This window comes from Symphalangus syndactylus, chromosome 15 (assembly GCF_028878055.3).
Source record: "Symphalangus syndactylus isolate Jambi chromosome 15, NHGRI_mSymSyn1-v2.1_pri, whole genome shotgun sequence".
In the NCBI taxonomy this organism is placed as follows: domain Eukaryota; kingdom Metazoa; phylum Chordata; class Mammalia; order Primates; family Hylobatidae; genus Symphalangus; species Symphalangus syndactylus.
The window spans coordinates 85,734,370-85,759,143 of NC_072437.2; the positions used below are offsets into that span (position 1 = coordinate 85,734,370).

General features: G+C 41.9%; 1 protein-coding gene across 3 annotated transcripts in view; it reads right to left on the reverse strand.

Moving 5' to 3' along the window:
• Positions 1–2,929: 2,929 nt before the first annotated feature.
• The window catches only part of MED4 (mediator complex subunit 4), an 80,630-nt gene continuing 58,785 nt past the window's right edge, over positions 2,930–24,774 (reverse strand). Inside the window, exon 9 of one of the 3 annotated variants that reach the window (XM_063619156.1) lies at positions 2,930–3,270. In XM_063619156.1, the coding sequence (XP_063475226.1) occupies positions 3,223–3,270 (48 nt within the window). In that variant the 3' untranslated portion in view covers positions 2,930–3,222. Of the gene's footprint in view, positions 3,271–14,742; positions 16,070–17,029; positions 18,749–24,774 lie in introns of those variants that run through there. The other 2 variants (XM_063619155.1, XM_063619154.1) reach the window with 2 other exon arrangements.

Below are 24,774 nucleotides of genomic sequence, written 5' to 3' on the forward strand. Positions count from 1 at the left end.
GAGGCCAAGGTGGGAGGATTGCTTGAGCCCAGGAGTTCGAGACTAAACTGGTTGGGCCACATAGCAATGTGTCTAGAATTGGTGGGTTCTTGGTCTCACTGACTTCAAGAATGAAGCCGCGGACCCTCGCGGTGAGTGTTACAGCTCTTAAGGTGGCGTGTCTGGGGTTTGTTCCTTCTGATGTTCGGATGTGTTCGGCGTTTCTTCCTTCTGGTGGGCTCGTGGTCTCGCCGGCTCAGGGGTGAAGCTGCAGACCTTCACAGTGAGTGACCTTCACGGTGAGTGTTACAGCTCTTAAGGCGGCGTGTCTGGAGTTGTTCGTTCCTCCCGGTGGGCTCGTGGTCTTGCTGGCTTCAGGAGTGAAGCTGCAGACCTTCACGGTGAGTGTTACAGCTCATAAAAGCAGTGTGGACCCAAACAGTGAGCAGTAGCAAGATTAATTGCAAAGAGCGAAAGAACAAAGCTTCCACAGTGTGGAAGGGGACCTGAGCAGGTTGCCACTGCTGGCTCGGGCAGCCTGCTTTTATTCTCTTATCTGGCCCCACCCACATCCTACTGATTGGTAGAGCCGAGTGGTCTGTTTTGACAGGGTGCTGATTGGTGCGTTTACAATCCCTGAGCTAGACACAAAGGTTCTCCATGTCCCCACCAGAGCAGCTAGATACAGAGTGTCGATTGGTGCATTCACAAACCCTGAGCTAGACACAGGGTGCTGATTGGCATGTTTACAAACCTTGAGCTAGATACAGAGTGCCAATTGGTGTATTTATAATCCCTGAGCTAGACATAAAGGTTCTCCAAGGCCCCACCAGAGTAGCTAGATACAGAGTGTCGATTGGTGCAGTCACAAACCCTGAGCTAAACACAGGGTGCTGATTGGTGTGTTTACAAACCTTGAGCTAGATACAGAGTGCTGATTGGTGTATTTACAATCCCTGAGCTAGACATAAACGTTCTCCACGTCCCCACCAGACTCAGGAGCCCAGCCGGCTTCACCTAGTGGATCCCACACAGGGGCTGCAGGTGGAGCTGCCTGCCAGTCCAGCGCTATGCACCTGCACTCCTCAGCCCTTGGGTGGTCGATGGGACTGGGTGCCATGGAGCAGGGGGCGGCACTCATTGGTGAGGCTTAGTGGCACAGGAGCCCACGGAGGGGGTGGGAGGCTCAGGCATGGCGGGCTGCAGGTCCTGAGCCTTGCCCCGCGGGAAGGCAGCTAAGGCCTGGCGAGAAATTGAGTGCAGCGCAGGTGGGCTGGCACTGCTGGGGGACCCAGTACACCCTCCACAGCTGCTGGCCTGGGCGCTAAGCCCCTCATTGCCCGGGACCTGCAGGGCCAGCTGGCTGCTCTGAGTGCGGGGCCCGCCAAGCCCACGCCCACCCGGAACTCCAGCTGGCCCACAAGCACCATTTCCCGCTCGCGTTTCTCCCTCCACACCTCCCTGCAAGCTGAGGGAGCCGGCTCCGGTCTTGGCCAGCCCAGAAAGGGGCTCCCACAGTGCAGTGGTGGGCTGAAGGGCTCCTAAAGTGCCGCCAAAGTGGGAGCCCAGGCAGAGGAGGCACCAAGAGCAAGCGAGGGCTGTGAGGACTGCCAGCACGCTGTCACCTCTCAGCAAGACTTCATTTCTATAAATAATTTTAAAATTAGCCAGTCATGGTGGAGCACACCTGTGGTCCTAGCTACTCCAGAGACTAAGATGGGGGGGGAATCACTTGAGCCCAGGAGGTCAAGGCTGCAGTGAGCCATCATCGTGCCACAGCACTCCAGTCTGGGTGACATAATGAGACCCCATTACAAAAAAAAAAAAAACAAAAAAAAAACAGGCCAGGCGTGGTAGCTCACACCTGTAATCCCAGCACTTTGCAAGGCCGAGGCAGGCAGATCACCTGCGGTCAGAAGTTTGAGACTAGCCTGACCAACACAGAGAAACCCCGTCTCTACTAAAAATACACAATTAGCTGGACGTGGTGGCATGTGCCCATAATTCCAGCTATTCAGGAGGCTGAGGCAGGAGAATCCTTGAACCTGGGAGGCAGAGGTTGCAGTGAGCCGAGATGGTGCCATTGCACTCCGCCTGGGCAACAAGAGTGAAACTCCATCTCAAAAAAAAAAAAAAAACAGAAAAAGCATCTTACAAATTCCAACATTCATTCATGATTAAAAACTCTCAGATAAACAGGAATAGAGGGGAACTTCCTTATCTTGATAAACCAGATTACAAAAAACCTGTGGTGGATAAGAATATTATACTTAATGGTGTGAGAAGACTGAATGCTCTTCTCATAAGATTGGGAGCAAGGCAAGGGTGTTCGCTCTCACCACTTTTATTCAATATAGTGCTGGAAGTTCTTGTCAGTGCAATAGACAAGAAAAGCAATTACAAGCATATGGAGTGAAAAGAAAGAAAACTCTATTTACAGATAACATGATTGTTGCTATAGTTTGGATATTTGACCATCCAAACCTCATAGTGAAATCTGATTTTCCAGTGTTAAAGGTGAGGTCTGGTGGAAGGTGTTTGGGTCACGGAGGCCGATCCTTCATGAAGGGCTTGGTGCTGTCCTCTGGGTAATGAGAAAGTTCTCACTGTATTGGCTCCTGTGAGAGTTCTCCCAAGATCTCATTGTTAAAAACAGCCTAGCACCTTCCCTCTTTCTCTCTCACTTCTGCTCTCTTCCGGTGTGATCTCTGCACATGCCAGCTCCCATTCACCCTCTGCCATTTGGAGAAGTTTCCTGAGTCCCTCACCAGAAGCAGATGCTGCCTCTAGGCTTCTTGTTTAGCCTGCAGAACCATGAGCCAAATAAACCTTTTTTTCTTTATAAATTACCAACCCTCAGGTATTCCTTTACAGCAACACAAACAGAATTTTCATGCGCATCCGTGTGAAGAGACCACCAAACACACTTTGTGTGAGCAATAAAGCTTTTTAATCACCTGGGTGCAGACGGGCTGAGTCCAGAAAGAGAGTCAGCGAAGGGAGATGGGGGTGGGGCCATTTTATAGGATTTGGGTAGGTACAGGAAAATTAGTCAAAGGGGGTGTTCTCTGGTGGGCAGGGGCAGGGGTCACAAGGTGCTCAGTGGGGGAGGTTCTGAGCCAGGCGAAGGAATTTCACAAGGTTAATCATTCAGTTAAGGTGGGGCAGGAACAAATCACAATTGTGGAATGTCATCAGTTAAGGCAGGAACAGGCCATTTTCACTTATTTTGTGAATCTTCAGTTACTTCAGGCCATCTGGATGAATACCTGCAGGCTTGGGCTCAGAGGCCTGACAAGAATAATATGATTGTCTATGAATAAAATCCCAAACATTTTACCGAAAAAAAAAAAAAGTCTTTGAATTGATAAGTGAGCCCTGCAAGATCTCAGGAAACAAGAAAAATATACAAAAATCAATTGTATTTCTAGGTACAAGCAATGAACACATGGACCCAAATCGAAAATACAATACCACCTAAAATTCCTTTTAAAAATGAAATGCATGTAAATCTAATGAAACATGAACAGGACTTATCTGCTGAAAACTACACAATACTGATGACATAAATCAAAGAAGATAATTAGGTGGAGAGATGTACCATGTTAATGGATTGGAAGACCCAACACAGTAAATGTGTCAGTTCTTCCCCAAATTGACATATACGTTTAATGTATTTCTATCAAAATTCAAGCAAAACTTTTTATACATACAGATGTAGTATTATAAACTTTATGTGAAAAGACAAAGAAAAACTAGAATAGCTAAAACAATTTTGAAAAGAACAAACTGGGAAGAAACAGTCTGAGTTCAACATTTACTATAATAGCTACAATAATCAAGACTGTGTGGTATTGCTGGGGAGAGAGAGACACATAGATTGATGAAACTTAATAAGAAACCTAAAAATAGGCTCACACAAATATGCCCAACTGATTTTTGACAAAGGTGCAAAAGTAATTCAACAGAGGAAATATGGTCTTTTAAACAAATGGTGCTGGAGGAATTGGACATCCATAGGCAAGCAAACAATCAAAAAGAACCCTGACCAAAATCTCACATATTATACAAAACTTAACTCAAAATTACCTTAACTGTAAAACACAAAACTATAAAACATTTAGAAAAAAAAGGAGAGGCCGGGCGTGGTGGCTCACGCTTGTAATCCCAGCACTTTGGGAGGCCGAGGCGGGCAGATCACAAGGTCAGGAGATCGAGACCACGGTGAAACCCCGTCTCTACTAAAAATACAAAAAAAAATTAGCCGGGCGTGGTGGCGGGCGCCTGTAGTCCCAGCTACTCGGAGAGGCTGAGGCAGGAGAATGGCGTGAACCCGGGAGGCGGAGCTTGCAGTGAGCCGAGATTGCGCCACTGTACTCCAGCCTGGGCGACAGAGCGAGACTCCGTCTCAAAAAAAAAGAAAAAAAAGGAGAAAATTTCAAGATCTAAAACTAGGTAAAGAATTCTTAGACAGGCTGGGCGCGGTGGCTCACGCTTGTAATCCCAGCACTTTGGGAGGCCGAGGCGGGCGGATCACGAGGTCAAGGGATCGAGACCACGGTGAAACCCTGTCTCTACTAAAAATACAAAAAATTAGCCGGGCATGGTGGCGGGCGCCTGTAGTCCCAGCTACTCGGAGAGGCTGAGGCAGGAGAATGGCGTGAACCCAGGAGGCGGAGGTTGCAGTGAGCCGAGATTGTGCCACTGCACTCCAGCCTGGGGGACAGAGCGAGACTCCGTCTCAAAAAAAAAAAAAAAAAAAAAAAAAAAGAATTCTTAGACAACACCAAAAGCATAATCCATAAAACAAAAATTGATAAATTGTGCCCCATCAAAATAAAAGCTTTGGCTTTGCAAAAGGCCATGTTAAAGTAAAAAGTCAGTCAGGTACGGTGGTTCACACTTGTAATCCCAGCACTTTGGGAGGCTGAGGCAGGGGGGTGGATCACCTGAGGTCAGGAGTTCAAGACCAGCCTGGCCAGTGTGGCGAAACCTCATCTCTAATAAAAAAAATATAAAAATTAGCCAGGTGTGTTGGTGCAGACCTGTAGTCCCAGCTACTTGGGAGGCTGAGGGAGGAAATTGCTTGAACTTGGGAGGTAGAGGTTGCAGTGAGCCAAGAACGCGCCACTGCACTCCAGCCTGGGAGAGACTCCATCTCAGAGAAAAAAAAAAAAGGATAAAAAGTCAAGCTACACAGAGAGGAAAAATATTTGCAAACCACATCCAACAAAGCTAATACATAGAATATATGAATTACTTTCAAACACAACATATAAAAGCAAATAATCCAATTATAAAATAGGCAAAAAACATGAACATATATTTTCCCAAGGAGGACATATAAATAGAAAATAAGCACATGAAAAGATGTTCAACATCTTTAGACATTGGGGGAAATAAAAATTAAAACAGCAATGTGATATTACTACACACCTGTCAGATTAGCTAAAATAAAAAATAGTGCAATAAAAATGTTGACATGGGCATGAATCATTCATACATTGCTGGTGGGAATGTAAAATGGGAAACAGTTTGTCAGTTTCTTTAAAAAACTAAACACGCAACTACCATACAACCCAGGAAATGCACTCCTGGGCATTTATCCCAGTGAAAGGAAGACTTGTGTTCACACAAAAACCTGTACACTAATGTTTACAGCAGCATTATTATAGTAGCCAAAAATTAGAAACAATTCCTCTGATTAATGAATAGCTAAACAAATTGTGATAAATTCATACCATAGAATACTAAGAAATAAAAAGGAACAAACGATTAATACATTCAGAATTCTACTGAGTTTAAAAAGCCAATCCCAGCTGGGCATGGTGACTTTACGCCTGTAATCCCAGGACTTTGGGAGGCCAAGTCGGGCAGAGCATTTCAGGTCAGGAAGGAGTTCAAGACCAGCCTGGTCAACATGGTGAAACCACGTCTCCATAAAAATACAAAAATAAGCCAGGCATAGTGGCACATGTCTGTAGTCCCAGCTACTAGGGAGGCTGAGGTAGGAGAATTGCTTGAACTGTGGAGACAAAGGTTGCAGTGAGCCAAGATCCAGCCATTGCACTCCAGCCTGGGCGACAGTGAGATTTAGTCTCAGAAGAAAAAAACAAAAGCCAATCCCAAAAGGTTACACATTATATGATTCCTTTTTTTTTTTTTTTGTAGATGGAGTCTCCCTCTGTCGAGCAGGCTGCAATGCCATGGCGCGATCTCGGCTCACCGCAACCTCTGCCTCCCAGCTTCAAGCGATTCTCCTACCTCAGCCTCCTGAGTAGCTGAGATTACAAGCACACGCCACCATGCCTGGCTAATTTTTGTATTTTTAGTAGAGACTTGGTTTCACCATGTTGGTCAGACTGGTCTTGAACTCCTGACATCATGATCCACCCGCCTCGGCCTCCCAAAGTGCTGGGATTACAGATGTGAGCCACCACACCTGGCCTATATGATTCCATTTAAATAACATTCTCAAAATGACAAAATGGAGAACAAATTAGCAGGTGCCAGAGTGAGGGAGAGGTATGGGAGAGGAGTATGGCTATAAAAGGACAACAAGAGGGATCCTTATTAGTGGTGGAAATGCTCTGTATCTAGACTGTATCAATATCTTAGTTATGATGTTACTATTGTTGGAAACTAAGTAAAGGGTCCAAGGGATCACTCTGTATTATTTCCTACAACTGCATGTGAACCTATAATTATCTCGAAAGTTGAATGTAAACATTAAAAAAGAACGTATTATATTACAAGTCATTAATAAAATAAAAATTCATGGGCTGATAATTTAAAACTTAAATTTATTAAAATGGGGGGAAAGGCCGAGCATGGTGACTCATGCCTGTAATTCCAGCACTTTGGGAGGCTGAGGTGGGTGGATCATGAGGTCAGGAGTTCAAGACCAGCCTGATCAACATGGTAAAACCGCAACTCTACTAAAAATACAAATATTGGCTGGGCGTGGTGGCATGCACCTGTAATCCCAGCTACATTGGCAGGGCAGGAGGAAATGTGGTATTGTGGGGAAAATTCTGCAGCTAGAGTCACCAAGTCTGGTTTAGAAGGCCAGCTCCGTCACCTATCAGCTAAGACAATGAACAAGTTACTTCAGTTAGCCCAAAGGATGTTTCTTATATGTGTGAAAAATAATACCAGCTTTACCTACCATATCAAGAGTGTTATGAGCATCAAGTAAGATAATGCATGAGAAATTACGTTGTAAGTTGCTATATAAAAACACAATCCTTTATTTTTGGTTGTTACCAATAGTTATCTATGGCTTGACTAATTTCTTTGTCTCAGTAGTGTTTAGTGGTTCTCAAAGTGTTGTTAGCAAGGCAAAAACTATTTTTTGTAATTTTGTTTTGTTTTATCTTTACCCCATGTTGATATTTTCATTGATGATCAAAAGCAATGGTCACTCCTCTCACCGTGGCTCATGCCTGTAACCCTAGCACTTTGGGAGGCCAAGGCAGGAGGATTACTTGAGGCCAGGAGTTTCAGACCATTGCTTTTTTTTTTTTTTTTAGACAATGATGTCGTTTATTTAAAATGTTTACTCCAAGAAATATATATATATATATATAAAATAATAAGACAATTACAGCACTAAACCACGCACCTTTGGCCAAATCACAACCTCCTCTTTGATTCCCCTTCATGCTAAGCCTCTTTCAAATTCTTTTTCCTGAGCTGGAAGACCAGTCAGATGCCCGCAGGGTTGGGCCAAGCACGTTCCCAGCTGGACAACTATGTACCTTTCTCTAGGAGTACACGACACTCTTCCCCCCCAGCTCCTTGTTTTAAAGGATTTAACCCATTAGGAAGCCCATTTTTCAATCTAAGCCAGAAGGAGGGGCAGAACAAGGCAGTCTTCACTTTGAAGGTCCATTTCCTGCTCCAGTCCCTGGGCTAGGGTTCTAGAAGAGGCTGGCTGCCAGGTTTACATGAGGCCACCAAAGATCTAAGTCAAGCTCTGCCCAGGGCGGCTCCTGCAAAGCTTTGTCCCTTTCTCTACATGGCCTCCCTATGTGGCTAGCATTGGCTTCTTTAAAACATGGCAGTTGTATGGCAATCATACTTTTTACATGGTGCTGGTTTTCCTCTAGAGTGAGTAGTCAAAGAGCCTGAGAAAAAAACTGCAAGGATTCTTATGACCTAGCCTGACAAAACATATAGCATAATTTATGTCACATCCTGTTGGTCACCAGCCTGCTTGTACCATCTGGTCCTTCTGCTTTTCAAGAGGCACTATAAAAAATTAAAAAGCTTCCAATTATGTGGTCAATTTTAGAATAAGTGCGATGTGCTGAGAAGAATGTGTATGCTGTTGATTTGAGGTGAGGAGTGCTGTAGATGTCTACTAGGTCTCCTTGGTCCAGAGCTGAGTTCAAGTCCTAAATATCCTTGTTAATTTTTTGTCACATTGATCTGTCTAATATTGACAATGGGGTGTTAAAGTCTCCCACTATTATTGTGTGGGAGTTTAAGCAAATGCAAAAGAACGGAAATCATAACAAACAGTCTCTCAGATCACAGTGCAATCATATTAGAACTCAGGATTAAGAAACTCATTCAAGGCCGGGCACAGTGGCTCATGCCTGTAATCTCAGCACTTTGGGAGGCCGAGGCGGGAGGATCACCTAAGGCTGGGAGTTCAAGACCAGCCTCACCAACATGGAGAAACCCCATCTCTACTAAAAATACAAAACTAGCCAGGGTGGTGGTGCATGCCTGTAATCCAAGCTACTCAGGAGGCTGAGGCAGGAGAATCACTTGAACCTGGGAGGTGGAGATTGCAGTCAGCCAAGATGGTGCCATTGCACTCCAGCCTGGGCAAAAAGAGTGAAACTCCGTCTCAAAAAAAAGAAAAGAAACTCATTCAAAACTGCACTACTACATGGAAACTGAACAACCTGCTCCTGAATTACTACTGGGTAAATAACGAAATTAAGGCAGAAATAAAGATGTTCTTTGAAACCAATGAGAACAAAGATACAATGTACCAGAATCTCTGGGACACATTCAAAGCAGTGTGTAGAGGGAAATTTATAGCACTAAATGCCCACAAGAGAAAGCAGGAAAGATCTAAAATTGACACCCTAACATCACAATTAAAAGAACTAGAGAAACAAGAGCAAACAAATTCAAAAGCTAGCAGAAGACAAGAAATAACTAAGATCAGAGCAGAACTGAAGGACATAGAGACACGAAAAACCCTTCAAAAAATCAATGAATCCAGGAGCTGCTTTTTGAAAAGATCAACAAAATAGATAGACTGCTAGCCAGACTAATACAGAAGAAAAGAGAGAAGAATCAAATAGATGCAATAAAAAAAAAGGGGATATCGCCACCAATCCCACAGAAATACAAACTACCATCAGACTACTATAAACACCTCTACACATATAAACTATAAAATCTTGAAGAAATGGATAAATTCCTGCAAACACACACATTCCCAAGACTAAATGAGGAAGAAGTCAAATTCCTGAGTAGACCAATAACAAGTTCTGAAATAGAGGCAGTAATTAATAGCCTACCAAATAAAAACAGTCCAGGACCAGATGGATTCATAGCCAAATTCTACCATAGGTACAAACAGGAGCTGGTACCATTCCTTCTGAAACTACTCCAAACAATAGAAAAAGAAGGAATCCACCCTAACTCATTTTACGAGGCCAGCATCATCCTGATACCAAAACCTGGCAGAGACACAACAAAAAAAAGAAAATTTCAGGCCAATATCCCTGTTGAACATAGATGCAAAAGTTGGCAACAAAATACTTGCAAATGAAATCCAGAAGCACATCAAAAAGCTTATCCACCATGATCAAGTCGGCTTCATCCCTGGGATGCAAGGCTGGTTCAACATACACAAATCAATAAACCTAATCCATCCCATAAACACAACCAATGACAAAAACCACACAATTATCTCAATAGATGCAGAAAGGCCTTTGACAAAATTCAACAGCCCTTCATGCTAAAAATTCTCAATAAACTAGGTATTGATGAAACGTTATCTCAAAATAATAAGAACTATATATGACAAACCCACAGCCAATATTATACTGAATGGGCAAAAACTGGAAGCATTCCCTTTGAAAACCAGCACAAGACAAGGATGCCCTCTCTCACCACTCCTATTCAACATAGTATTGGAAGTTCTGGCCAGGGCAATCAGGCAAAAGAAAGAAATAAAGGGAATTCAATTAGAAAAGAGGAAGTCAAATTGTCTATGTTTGCAGATGACATGATTGTATGTTTAGAAAACCCCATCATCTCATCCCCAAATCTCCTTAAGCTGATGAGCAACTTCAGCAAAGTTTCAGGATACAAAATCAATGTGCAAAAATCACAAGCATTCCTATACACCAATAACAGACAAACCGAGAGCCAAATCATGAGTGAACTCCCATTCACAATTACTACAAAGAGAATAAAATACCTAGGAATCCAACTTACAAGGGATGTGAAGGACCTCTTCAAGGAGAACTACAAACCATTGCTCAAGGAAATGAGAGGACACAAACAAATGGAAAAACATTCCATGTTCATGGATAGGAAGAATCAATATCGTGAAAATGGCTATACTGCCCAAAGTATTTTATAGATTCAATGCTATCCCCATCAAGCTACCAATGCCTTTCTTCACAGAATTGGAAGAAACTACTTTAAATTTCATATGGAACCCAAAAAGAGCCCACATAGCCAAGACAATCCTAAGCAAATAGAACAAAGCTGGAGGCATCACGTTACCTGACTTCAAACTATACTACAAGGCTACAGTAACCAAAACAGCATGGTACTGGTACCAAAACAGATAAATAGACCAATGGAACAGAACAGAGGCCTCAGAAATAACACCGCACATCTACAACCATCTGATCTTTGACAAATCTGACAAAAAGAAGCAATAAGAAAGGATTCCCTATTTAATAAATGGTGTTGGGAAAACTGGTTAGCCATATGCAGAAAGCTGAAACTGGATCCCTTCCTTACACTTTATACAAAAAATAAACTTAAGATGGATTAAAGACTTAAACATAAGATCTAAAACTATAAAAACCCTAGAAGAAAACCTAGGTGATACCATTCAGGACATAGGCATGGGCAAAGACTTTGTGACTAAAACACCAAAAGCAACAGCAACAAAAGCCAACATAGACAAATGGGATCTAATGAAACTAAAGAGCTGCACAGCAAAAGAAACTATCATCAGAGTGAACAGGCAACCTACAGAATGGGAGAAAATTTTTGCAATCTATACATCTGACAAAGGGCTAATATCCAGAATCTACAAAGAACATAAACAAATGTACAAGAAAAAAAAAAACAACTCCATCAAAAAGTGGGCAAAAGATACGAATAGACACTTCTCAAAAGAAAACATTTACGCAGCCAACAAACATATGAAAAAAAGCTCATCATCACTGGTCATTAGAGAAATGCAAACCAAAATCACAATGAGATAGCATCTCATGCCAGTTAGAATGGCTAACATTAAAAAGGAAACAACAGATGCTGGAGAGAATGTGGAGAAATAGGAACACTTTTACACTGTTGGTGGGAATATAAATTAGTTCAACCATTGTGGAAGACAGTGTGGTAATTCCTCCAGGATCTAGAACTAGAAATGTCATTTGACCAGCAATTCCATTACTGGGTATATAACCAAAGGATTATAAATCATTCTACTATAAAGACACACACACATGTATGTTTATTGCAGCACTGTTTACAATATCAAAGACTTGGAACCAACTCAAATGCCCACCAATGATAGACTGGATAAAGAAAATGTGGCACATATACACAATGGAATACTATGCAGCCATAAAAAGGGATGAGTTCATGTTCTTTGCAGGGACATGGATGAAGCTGAAAACCCTCATTCTCAGCAAACTAACATAAGAACAGAAAACCAAACACCGCATGTTCTCACTCGTAAGTGGGAGTTGAACAATGAAAACACACGAACACAGGTGGGGGGGCATCCCACACCAGGGTCTGTCAGGGGCTGGGGGCTGGGGGAGGGATAGCATTTGGAGAAATACCTAATGTAGATGGTGGGTTGATGGGTGCAGCAAACCACCACAGCACATGTATAACTATGTAACAAACCTGCACGTTCTGCACTTGTACCCCAGAACTTAAAGTATAATTAAAAAAAAATAAACGGGTGCAGCACTGGGGAGAGGGAACCATTTACAGTGGTAGTAGAGAGCTTCTTAGGAAATCAAGCTAATATATTCAAACATCAAGTAAATCTGGGCCAATAGAAAAAATTTTCAGAAACCAGAGATCTGTGTGGTGCGGTTACATTTCCGTCAATCAAAAGGACAATACTACTTGTTTCAGAAGAACAGAGTTAAAAGGCTGATGGCTCGGTCTGGAAGATGCTTACCAAGTCCTGAAACTTAGAGAGCCAATGGTTGCCATCAAGCGTTACTTAATGAAAAACGATATGCTCCACCTTTTGGGATTCTGTACCTGGGATACAAATAAGGTTTAATATTAAGGTGTACTCTCCTTGTAGCAAACACTAGAGTAATGAATTATGAACTCTTACTTCCATGCTGTGATGATTAATATTAGGCATCAACTTGACTGGATTGAGGGATGCCTAGATGGCTGATGAAGCATTGTTTCTGGGTGGGTATGTGAGGGTGTTGCCAGAAGAGATGGATATTTGAGTCAGTAGACTAGGAGAGGAAGACCCACCCTCAGTGCAGGTGGGCACCATCCAATCAGCTGCCAGGGCAGCTAGAACAAAGCAGGTGGAAGAAGGGGGATAAGCAGCGTGCTTTCTGAGTCAGATTTCTCTCTCTCTCTCTTCCTGTGTGGTGCTGGAAGCTCAGCTTTTCCTCTTGTCCTCTTTGGACATCAAGCTCCCGGTTCTTCAGCCTTTGGACTCTGTGACTTGCACCAGCAGCCCCCCCATGGGCTCTTGGGCCTTTGGCCTCAGATTGAGAGCTACACTGCCAGCTTCCCTGGTTTTGAGGCTTTCAGACTTGGACTGAGATACTACTGGATTCTCTCTTTCCCCAGTTTGCAGGTGGCCTATGGTGAGACTTCGCCTTGTAATCATGTTACTTAATTATTCCAAATAAATTCATATATATATATAAAAGCAAACTGTGCACTGAGATAAAATATTTGCAAAACAAGTATTTGATAGGAGGATCGTAAGAAAGTCACTATTGGCAGCCCAGATCCAAAGGAAGGGAAAATAAACTCCACTTCTCAATGGAAGAAGTAGCAAATAATTTGGCTAATATTGTCTTTAATTTACCACAGGCTGACATAAGACTAATACATTTATTTTGCAGGGCCAAATAGTTAGTGTTTGTTGCAGAAGGAAGGCAAAGAGATAGACCAATGTAATATTCGATTTTTCTTTTTCTTTTTTTTTGTTGAGATGGAGTCTTGCTTTGTCCCCCAGGCTGGAGTGCAGTGGCGCAATCTCAGCTCACTGCAGCCTCCGCCTCCTGGGTTCAAGTGATTCTCGTGCCTCAGCCTCCCCAGTGGCTGGGATTACAGGCATGCACCACCACACCCAGCTAATTTTTGTAATTTAGTAGAGACGTGGTTTCACCACGTTGGCCAGGCTAGTCTCAAACTCCTGACTCAAGTGATTCGCCTGCCTTGGCCTTCCAAAGTGCTCGGATTACAGGCGTGAGCCACCGTGTCCAGCCTAAATATTCAATTTCTAACATTCAAAATAGGATTATGGAATAAGGCAATATGCCTGCAAGTCAGACCTATATCTCTCCCTTAAGAATATGAAAGATTAGGGTTAGTCCATAAATTATAGATTTTATAGAGTGAGGGTGGTAACCTTCCCCTTTCTGTCCCATAAGGATAGTGGTAAATAGAAATAAAGAGGAAAGACTTGAGTGAAACGTTAGTTTTTCATCTCTGTGATCTTTACTCTGGTGAAAGAAGGTGCATTAGATAAATGAGGATAGTGTTGAAGGCAGGAGGGGATTCTCCTGCTCTGCCCCAGCCTTGTCATGCTTCCCTTTTGAGGCCTCATCTGAGAGGAGGTCATCCCAAAGAGTCTCCTATACCAAAGCAAATTTGGTAACACGGTATGATCAGGTAGCCATAAAGACAGGGACCTCTTCAGCACTCTTTGTTCCTCTATTTGGACTCTTCCCATCTCTGGTCTGCCTAATCCAGGGACACCATACTGAGTCTACATGGATGCCAGGACTCTTCAACCTCCTACATCTGGGTTCTTTTTTTAGAGATGGTCTTGCTCTATCACCCAGGCTGGAGTGCAGTGACACCATCATAGCTGACTGTAGTCTCAAACTCCTGGGCTCAAGTGATCTTCCCACTCAGCATCCCCTAGTAGCTGGGACTACAGGTGTGAGCCACTGCACTCAGCTACAACAGGAACGTCTTAAGTAGGCTGGAAGCAGTGGCTCACACCTGTAATCCTAACACTTTGGGAGGCTAAGGCAGGCGGATCACCCGAGGTCAGGAGTTTGAGACCAGCCTGGCCAACATGGTGAAACCCCCGTCTCCACAAAAATTACAAAAGTTAGCCAGGCATGGTGGCAGGTGCCTGTAATTCCAGCTACTCAGGAGGCTGAGGCAGGAGAATTGCTTGAACCTAGGAGGCAGAGGTTGCAGTGAGCTGAGATCGTGCCACTGCACTACAGCCTGGATGATAGAGTGAGACCCTGTCTCAAAAAAAAAAAAAAAAAAAAGGCACAAGAAGAAGAAAGATGACTGAGAGGACAGCCCTTTAAACCAGGACAGAGTGAACGTGATTTAATGGGACCAAGTTGAACCACATTGAATATTTGATTCATTTTACACAGACCCACATCCCAACTAGTGACAAAGAGATTTGGGAAAAAATCAGACTCCCTATTAAAAAAAGAAAGAAACTCGTTTTCTTTACACATCTGAGTTGCAGCGTGAGTTAAAATTTGTGATTCAGTTACAATACATACCATATAATACTATATAAAACCATTAAGGTGGATTCTTGAGTTTTATATATGAAGCTTCAAATATCAAACATAGGGATAGACCAGAGGAAAGAGGGAAAAGAAACTGGATGAGTTTAAACAAGAGGCTCAGGTCTGGGGGTAGAATCAAGCACATCCAGGCCGGGCGCGGTGGCTCACGCCTGTAATTCCAGCACTTTGGGAGGCCAAAGTGGGCGGATCATGAGGTCAGGAGATCGAGACCATCCTGGCTAACACGGTGAAACCCTGTCTCTACTAAAAATACAAAAAAATTAGCCAGGCGTGGTGGCAGGCGCCTGTAGTCCCAGCTACTTGGGAGGCTGAGGCAGAATGGCGTGAACCTGGGAGGCGGAGCTTGCAGTGAGCCAAGATTGAGCCACTGCACTCCAGCCTGGGCGACAGAGCGAGACTCTGTCTCAAAATAAAATAAAATAAAATAAAATGAAATAATGAAATGAAATAAAATAATAAAATAAAATAAAAATCAAGCACATCCAGTCAGCACAGGGTTGCCCAGGGCAGGGGGCGGGTGACAGAATGGCTCCAGCTACAGTGGACTCTCTCTTCCAAATCAATGTCCTAAGAAAGAGTTACAGGTGAAGGAAGAGGAATTGGGCAGCATGACCTTGACTGCATTATTTCATCTTGTAACCTAATTGTATTCGTTACATGTTCTTCAGGTAAATTGAGGAGGGCCTGCTTCCTACTTCATTGCTGGGAATATTCTCAGCCTCAGTTCAAATTATCTTCTGGTAAAAAGCTGACTCAATAATAACAGATACATAAAAGAGGTATGAAAATAGAACAGGGAGGCTGCCATTAACATAGGATATACTGGAGCAGAACAAAATAGCCAGTATGAGGAGCATTCCAGCATCCCCCAGACTGAGGCTATTTCTGCGTAAATGGAGGGAAGAAAATGGTGCTTTCCTGGTAGAGTCCTGGAATTGGGCAGGAGAGGGGCCTCTTTGCCTGGATCACCTTTCCTTCATCTGGGAATCTGGAAAAATGTAGAAGAAAGTGTAGCAATAAGGAGCTCCATCAGGTTCTCATGCTGCAATAACTCCTGGTAGATCCTGTTCAACTGGTTGAGAATCCTGCAGAAGGGAATTCAATATGGGGGTTCTCTAATTAGAGTAATATTTATGTGGGTTGACACTTCTTTTATATGATTCATAAACATCAGCTTGGTGCTTTTTTTTTCATGACCATTTGTACTTTATGTGAATCATGCCACCTTTCTCCACACAGCCTAAAGTTTTCAGGAGAAGAAAAATGTTTTCTAGTTTAACTATTTTAAAGGACAGATGCTCCTCGACTTACAATGCAGTTACATCTAAATAGACCCATTGTAAGTTGAAAACAAGATTTTCAACTTGACTATATTTTCAACTTACAACGAGTTAATCTGGAAATAGCCCATCATAAGTCAAGGAGCCTACTGAATGTTATTGCTTTTGCACCACTGTAAAATAGAAAAATCATTAAATCAAACCATTTAATCTGGGGACATCTGTATTTTGTTACACTGGTATAAGGTAGAGCAGCTTTTACTCAAATACTCATTTATGGGGTACATACGTGTTAGTCACCATTTGGGTACTAGAGATACTGACATCAAAGGCATCCTCCTTGACCTTAATGCTTCTCTGGGCTGATGCTCCTTTCTTGTCATTCCTTTACGGGAGGGTAGACTTAGGCTATTCCAACTCTTCAAAGCTTAGTAAAGATCAGGCTATAACATACAACCAGGTTTTATTGAAGATTTTGGGATAATGAAATGCAACTACTATGCAATTAAAGAAAACTTTAAACTGGCTAGCAAATGTGACTTCTGAATGTCTAGGTTCTCCTCTTCACCTTCGCATCCCCTCTTAGCCCCAGACTTCCTACTTACTATGTTCTAGGAGCGGCCTACTCTCCTCAACACGAATGCCTGGGACGATGAATACCATCACCCCAGAGCCAGGCTCTCCAAGTCCTCTAAGGCCCAGTGAGAGGAGGAACCTGCTAAGGCTAGCCTCTGCAGATAAATAATCTTCATAAACTCAGCTCCACCCACAAGGATGACCACTTTTGATATTAAGTGGAGCAGTTCAGTTCAGCATTGTTTTGACCTTTTCTACTGCTGAATTGCATCTTGATTTTTTTTCTGCAAATCCACGTTACACTTTTCTTTTTTTGGCTTTTTAAAAAAGTTTGATTTTAGTTTTAATATACAGACAGTAAAATTCATCTTTTTTAGTGTGCAGTTCTGAGTTTTTAACAAATACATAATCATATTACCACCATGATAATCAAGATACAGAACCACTGCATCACCCCCAAAAAATCCCCCATGTCCTTTTGTCATCAACCCCTCTCCACATCCTCAGCCCCACACAAACACTGGCCTGTTTTCTATGTCCAGAATTTTGCCTGTTCCAAAATGGCATATAAATGAAATCATACAGCATGTAGCCATTTATATCTGATTCCTTTCATGTAGCACAATGCAGTTGAGATTCATCCATGTTGCTGAGTGTATCAGATGTTTGCTCCGTTATATTGCTGAGTGGGTTTCCATTGTATGAATTTACCGCAGTTGATTTATCCATTCACTAGTTGAAGAACATTTCTTTCCAGATTTTGATGATTATGAATAAAGCCACTGTAACTGTTACATACAGGTCTTGGTATGAACGTAAGTTTTCATGTCTTGTGAGTAAATATCTTGGAGTAAGGTTACTGGGTTCTATTATAAGTGTATGATTAACATTATATGAAATAGAAAATTGTTTTCCAAAGCAGTTGTGCAATTTTGCATTCTCACCAACAATGTATGAGAGTTCTAACAATTCTGTATCTTCACCTGCATTTGGTATTGCCAGTTTTCATGGGGATTTTTTCTTATTCATTCTAATAGATGTGCAGAGTTATCTCAGTTTGGTTTAGGCTTTTATTTTCCTAATGACCCATGATGCTTAGCATCTTTTCATGTGCTTATTTGCCATCATATCTGATATGGTTTGGCTGTGTCCCCACCCAAATCTCATCTTGAATTGTAGCTCCCATAATCCCCACAAGTTGTGGGAGGAACCCAGTGACAGAAATTGAATCATAAAGGCGGTTTCTCCCATACTGTTCTCATGGCAGTGAATAAGTCTCATGAGATTTGATGGTTTTACAAGGGGTATCCCTTTTCACTTGGCTCTCATTCTCTCTTGCCTGCTGCCATGTAAGATGTGACTTTCACCTTCCACCATGATTGTGCGGCCTCCCCAGCCACATGGAACTGTGAGTCCATTAAATCTATTTTTCTTTATAAATTACCCAGTCTTGTGTATGTCTTCATAAGCATTGTGAAAACGGACTAGTACAATATCTCTTCTTGGTGAAATATCTGTTCAATTCTTTTGTCCATATATTTATCAAGTTGTTTGCTTTATTATTGATTGATGAGGATTCTTTACATATTCTAGGTCCAAGTCCTTCATAAGATATGTTCTTTGCAAACATTTTCTCCCAGTCCACAGCTTGCCTTTTTGTTTTCTTAACTAGTGTCTTAGTGAACTGAGGCTACTATAACAAAATACCATAGACTGAGTGTCTTAAACAAGAGATATTTATTTCTCACAGTTCTGGAGGCTGGGAAGTCCAAGAAGATCAACGTGGCAGTAGGGTTTCTTCCTGGTCAGGGCCTTCTTCCAGGCTTGCAGATGGCTGCCTTCTCACTGTCTTCTCACAGGGCAGAGAGATTGTCTTAGTCTGTTTTGTGCCACTATAAGGGATGGTTTCTGTTTGGTAATTTATAAAGAACAGAGATTTATTTCTGACAGTTATGGAGGCTGGAAAGACCAAAGTCAAGAGACTGCATCTAATAAGGGCTTTCTTGCTGTATCATCCCATGGTGGAAGGGTAGACGGTTAAAAGAACATATATGCACACACGTGTGCATGAGAGAGAGAGAAAGAAGGGAAAAGTTGGAAGGGCCAACTCGTCTTTTTATCAGGAACCCACTCCCACAATAACTAACCTCCTCTCAAGATATTAGCATTAATGCATTCATGAGGGCTCTGCCATAATCACCGCTTAAAGCTCTCACCTCTCAACACTGTTGCATTGTGGATTAAGTTTTTAACACATGAACTTTGGGGTACACATTCAAACCATAGCAGAGAGAGAGTGACAACCAAAATGAGTGATTGAGGCATAAGTCTCAAATCATCCAGGTTTATTGAGCCAGCTTGAGGCTGTGCCTGGGAAAAACGTAAGTCACAGAAGCATCTGTGGCTATTTTTTCCAAAAAGGTTCTCAGGAGGTTTAGTATTTATACATTTTCCTTAAAAAACAGGTGACAGCAGTGAGATAAATGATTACCTACTTATGAGACTTTAGTTAAAGCCCAGTAAATCTATATTTTACATATGATAAGGTGAACATTTGAAGAAAAAGGGATTAGAGGAAGCAGCCATCTGGGGAAGAGGTAAAGGAACCATTAATCTCATCTTATCTCAGGGACTGGTGAAGGAACTATTAATTTCATCTTGTTTTTGTTCTACACCTGGGAAGATAAACTAGCAGTCTTTTGAAAGCAGTCTTCTGTTTGGCCTTTAGGGAAGTAAACCTAATGACTTTTTTTTTTTCTGAGACACTTTCACTTTGTCACCCAGGCTGGAGTGCAGTTGTGCAATCTTGGTTCACCACAATGTTGGGATGATCAGACCCAACACCAGGTCATGGAGGGTGATGAAGTCCAGCAGAGTCAAAGGAATGAGAAAAGACAGTTTGAGAGAGAAAGTGGGTCCAGGGAGCCAACGCAAGTATGGAGGCTGTGAAGGCCCTGAGCTCTGGAAGCCCATGCTATTTGTTGGCGATCAAACAAAGAAACAGGTGTTAAGGATGTGGAGGTTGAAAGGTAGAGATGCATCAAGCAAATAAGCTATAGCTGTGACGCTTTAGCATTTTGTTTGAAGCATATGGAACATCTTCTGCTACTTGAGATAATGGGAGTGCTAGAAGCAAGAAGCCAGCAAGTCTAGCCACATTCCAGAGGCCGTGAGAGGTTTTATGCCCTGAGCCGTGGGTTCCATCCAAGCCATGAGGGGTTTTATGCCCTGGGCTTAGATTACAGTGCAGCACGGCAGTCTTCCACCCTTTAGCACAGAGCTTGGTGTTCCAAAGGCCACGAGGGGTTTTAGACCCTGGACCCCAGACATGTTCCAAGACTCTTTCACATTATATCAGACATGCAAACCCTACCTCAGCTTCCCTCCCAACACTCAGCTTTTCTTCCAACACACAACTTCCACCTCCTGGGTTCAAGCAATTCTCCTGCCTCAGCCTCCCAAGTAGCTGGGACTACAGGCACCGGCCACCACACCCAGCTAATTTTTGTACTATTAGTAGAGACGGGGTTTCGCCATGTTGGCCAGGCTGGTCTCGAACTCCTAACCTCAGGTGATCTGCCTGCCTCAGCCTCCCAAAGTGCTGGGATTACAGGTGTGAGCCACAGAGCCTGGCTGAAAACCTAATGACTATTAACAAGAAAGGGGGTATAATGAGATGTGTCCAACCTTCTATCCTATCATAGATGTAAATTCAGCATCCAAGGTTTCTCTGGCATTCCCTTGGCCAAGCTGGGGGTGTGAGGGGTCCATTCAGTCAGTTGGAAGCTTAGAATTCTGTTTTCATTTCGCAAGAGCAAGCAAGCTCTGTGGTCTCTTCTTACAAGGCCACTAATCCTATCATGAAAACCCTAGCCTCATGATCTCATTTAACCTAATTACCTCCCAAAGACCGCATCTCCAAATACCATCATTTTGGGGATTAGGGCTTCAACACGTCAATTTCGTGGGAACACAGTTGAGTCCATAGCAGTGTCTCTCAAAAAGAAAAAGGTTTTAATTTTGGTGAAACCCAGATTATCATTTTTTAAGGGTCATTCTTTTCATAGCTATGAAATCTATACCTAACCAAAGATCACAAAGATTTTTACCTATATTTTCTTGTACAACTTGTATACTTTAGATGTTTTTATTTAGGTCTACAATCCACTTTGAGCTAATTTTTATATATGGTGCCAATTATAAATCGAGGCTTTTTGTTTACATTTATATGTCAAATTGTTCCAGCACCATTTGTTAAAAAGACTATCTTTTCTTTATTGAATTGTCTTTGCACATTTTTCAAAAATTAATTTTTATATATATGGATCTATTTATATATATATGGATCCATATATATATAGATCTATTTCTAGTCCATTTTGTTTCATTGATCTATATGTCTATGTTTTTACCAATACCATACTCTCTTGATTACTGTGGCTTAATCCTAAGTCTTGAAATCAAGTGGTGTGAACCCCTAAATGTTTTCTTTTTAAAGATTGTTTCTATTATTCTAGTTATTTGTGTTTCCATACCAATTTTAGAATCAACCTATCTATTTCTACTGGAAAGGGAAGCCTTCTGGTATTCTGATCAGGACTGCATTGAATCTATATAAATTAATTTGTAAAGAATTGATATTTTAACAATATTGAGTCTTCTGATCTGTGAATATAATATTTCTCTTCTTTTACTTAAGTATTTTATTTTCTTCAGCAACATTCTGTCAATGAAAAGAGTCAAACTCTGGCAAACTACACATCTGACAAAGGACTAGTATGCAGAATCTACAAGGAATGCAAACAAATTAGCAAGAAAAAAACAAACAATCCCATCAAAAAGTGGGCAAAGGACATGAATAAACATTTATCAAAAGAAAATATACAAACAGCCAACAAACATGAAAAAATGTTCAACATCACTAAGCATCAGGAAAACGCAAATTAAAACCACAGTGAGATACCACCTTACTCCTGTAAGAATGGCCATTACAAATAAGTAAAAAAACAATAGATGTTGGCCTGGATGTGAGGAAAAGGGAACACTTTTACACTGCTACTGGAAATGTAAACTAGTACAACCACTATGGAAAACAGTATAGAGATTCCTTAAGGAACTAAAAGTAGAACTACCATTCAATCCAGCAATCCCACTACTGAATATCCACCCAAAGGAAAATAAGTCATTACATAAAAAACACACATGCGGCCGGGCGCGGTGGCTCACGCCTATAATCCCAGCACTTTGGGAGGCCGAGGTGGGCGGATCACGAGGTCAGGAGATCGAGACCACGGTGAAACTCCGTCTCTACTAAAAATACAAAAAATTAGCTGGGCACGGTGGTGGGCGCCTGTAGTCCCAGCTACTCAGGAGACTGAGGCAGGAGAATGGCGTGAACCTGGGAGGCGGAGCTTGCAGTGAGCCGAGATCGTGCCACTGCACTCCAGCCTGGGTGACAGAGTAAGACTCTGTCTCAAAAAAAAAAAAAAAACCACACATGCACATATAGCAGCACAATTTGCAATTGCAAAGACATGGAACCAACCTGTGTCCATCAACCAACGAATGGATAAAGAAAATGTGGTATATGTACACCATAAAATACTACTCAGCCATAAAAAGGAACAAGATAATGTCTTTTGCAGCAACTTGGATGGAGCTGGAGGCCATTATTCTAAGTGAAGTAACTCAGGAATGGAAAAGCAAATATTGTATGTTCTCACAAGTGGGAGCTAAACTATGAGGATGCAAAGGCATAAGAGTGATACAATGGGCTTTGGGGACTCGGAGGGGAAAGTTGGGAGGCGGGTGAGGAATAAAAGACTACAGTGTACACTACTCAGGTGATGAGTGCACTAAAATTTCAGAAATCAAGGGTAAAGAACAAATCCACGTAACCAAAAACCACCTATACTCCAAAAACTTGAAATAAAAAAAAGGAAGAAAAACTCTGTAAAATAGTTGAAGGGATTTATTCTGAGCCAAATATGAGTGGCCATGGCCTGTGACACAGCCCTTAGGAGACCCTGAGAACATATGCCCAAGGTGGTTGGGGAGCAGCTTGGTTTTATACGTTTTAGGGAGACATGAGACTTCAATCAAATATACTTAAGATATAGATTGACCATTGGTTTGGTCCAGAAAGGCGAGACAACTTGAAGTGGGGCAGGGGTTCCAGGTTATAGGTAGATTTAAATTTTTTCTGATTGGCAATTGGTTGAAAGAGTTATTATCAATAGAAGGAACGTCTGGGTTAAGATACGACGTTGTGGAGACCAAAATTTTATCATGCAGCTGAAGCCTCCAGGTAGCAGGCTTCGGAGAGACTAGATTGTAAATGTTTCTTACCAGACTTAAGGTCTGTGTTAATGCTAAATGCTAGTTGGCTTTTCCTGAATTCCAAAAGAAAGGTGGCATAATGAGGCATATCTGACCCCTGCTCCGTCATGGCTTGAACCAGGTTAATTTGGAGTGCTCTGGCCAAGAGCAAGGAGTCCATTCAGATGGTTGGGGGTGGAGGTGCTTAGAATTTTATTTTTGGTTCACAGTTTTATAGTTTTCCGTATACAAGTGTTCCACATCTTTTGCTAAATATATTTCTAAGTATTTTATGTTTTTTATGGTACTATAAATGGTATTGTTTTAAAAATTTACTTTTCGATTGTTCTTTGCTTATAGAAATATAATCAATTGTGTAGATTGACCTTGAATCCTACGACCTTGCTAAACTTGTTTAAATGGCTTTTTAATTAATTCCTCAGGATTGTTTAAAAAAAGACGGTTACTTATTCCTTTCAATTTAACTACCTTTTATTGATTTTTAAATTTTATGAGTTGTGCTAACTAGAATCTCCAGCAACATGATGACTAAACGTGCTCAGAGTGGATACCCTAGCTCTTTGGTGAAAGTCTTGTCTTTCACCGAGACTAAGGCTAGGCTAGTGCTATGGCTGCCATAACAAAGTATCAAAGATTGTGTGGCTTAAATAACAGAAATTAATTTTCTCACAATTCTGGAGGCTAGAATTCTAAGATCAAGGTGTCAACAGACTTGGTTTCTTCTGAGGCTGCTGTCCTTGGCTTGCAGACGGCTGCCTTCTCCCTGTGTCATCACACAGTCTTCCAGTAGAACACAGTCTGGGTTCTAATCTCCACTTCTTGCGAGGACACCAGTCATAACCTTAGAATAGGGCCTACCCTAATGGCTTCATTTTAACTTGATCCTGTCTCCAAATGCTGAGGTACTGGGGGATAGGACTTCGACATAGGAATTTTGAGGGGACACAATTCAGCTCAAAACAGTCATTAAATATGATGTTAGCTGTAGGTCTTTGTAGATGCCGTATATCATGTTAAAGTTTCATTTTATTTCTAGTTTGCTCAGAGGTTTTGTGGGGCTTTTTAATCACAAATGAGTATCCGATTTTATTAATTTTTTTCTGCATCTATTGAGATGATTATATGTATTTCCTTTCTCCTTCTGTTAATATGCTGAATTACATTGGCTTTTCAAATATTAAGCCAACCTAGTATTTCTGGGATTAATCTCATTGTTTAACGTATTATCCTTTTTATATACTACCATTTTTTGAGAAGATATTGTAAGTACCTTTGTAATGAATGTGAATGTTGATAGTGAGGAGAGATGCTGTAAAAAGCTTAATACCCATTTACTATAACATGGAGAGTAAGCATATTACTTAGAAATACGTAGGCAAATATCAGAAATACAGTTCAAAGAGTTCAGATTGTTTCTGAAAGTAGGAGGGTCAGGTTGCTTTTGTTGCGGTTTTTGCACCATTTTACTTCTTAAAATTATAGCTATAGGTCAGGCGCAGTGGTTCACGCCTGTTATCCCAGCACTCTGGGAGGCCCAAGTGGGAGGACTGCTTGAGGACAGGAGTTGGAGATCAGCCTCGGCTAAAGAGCGACAG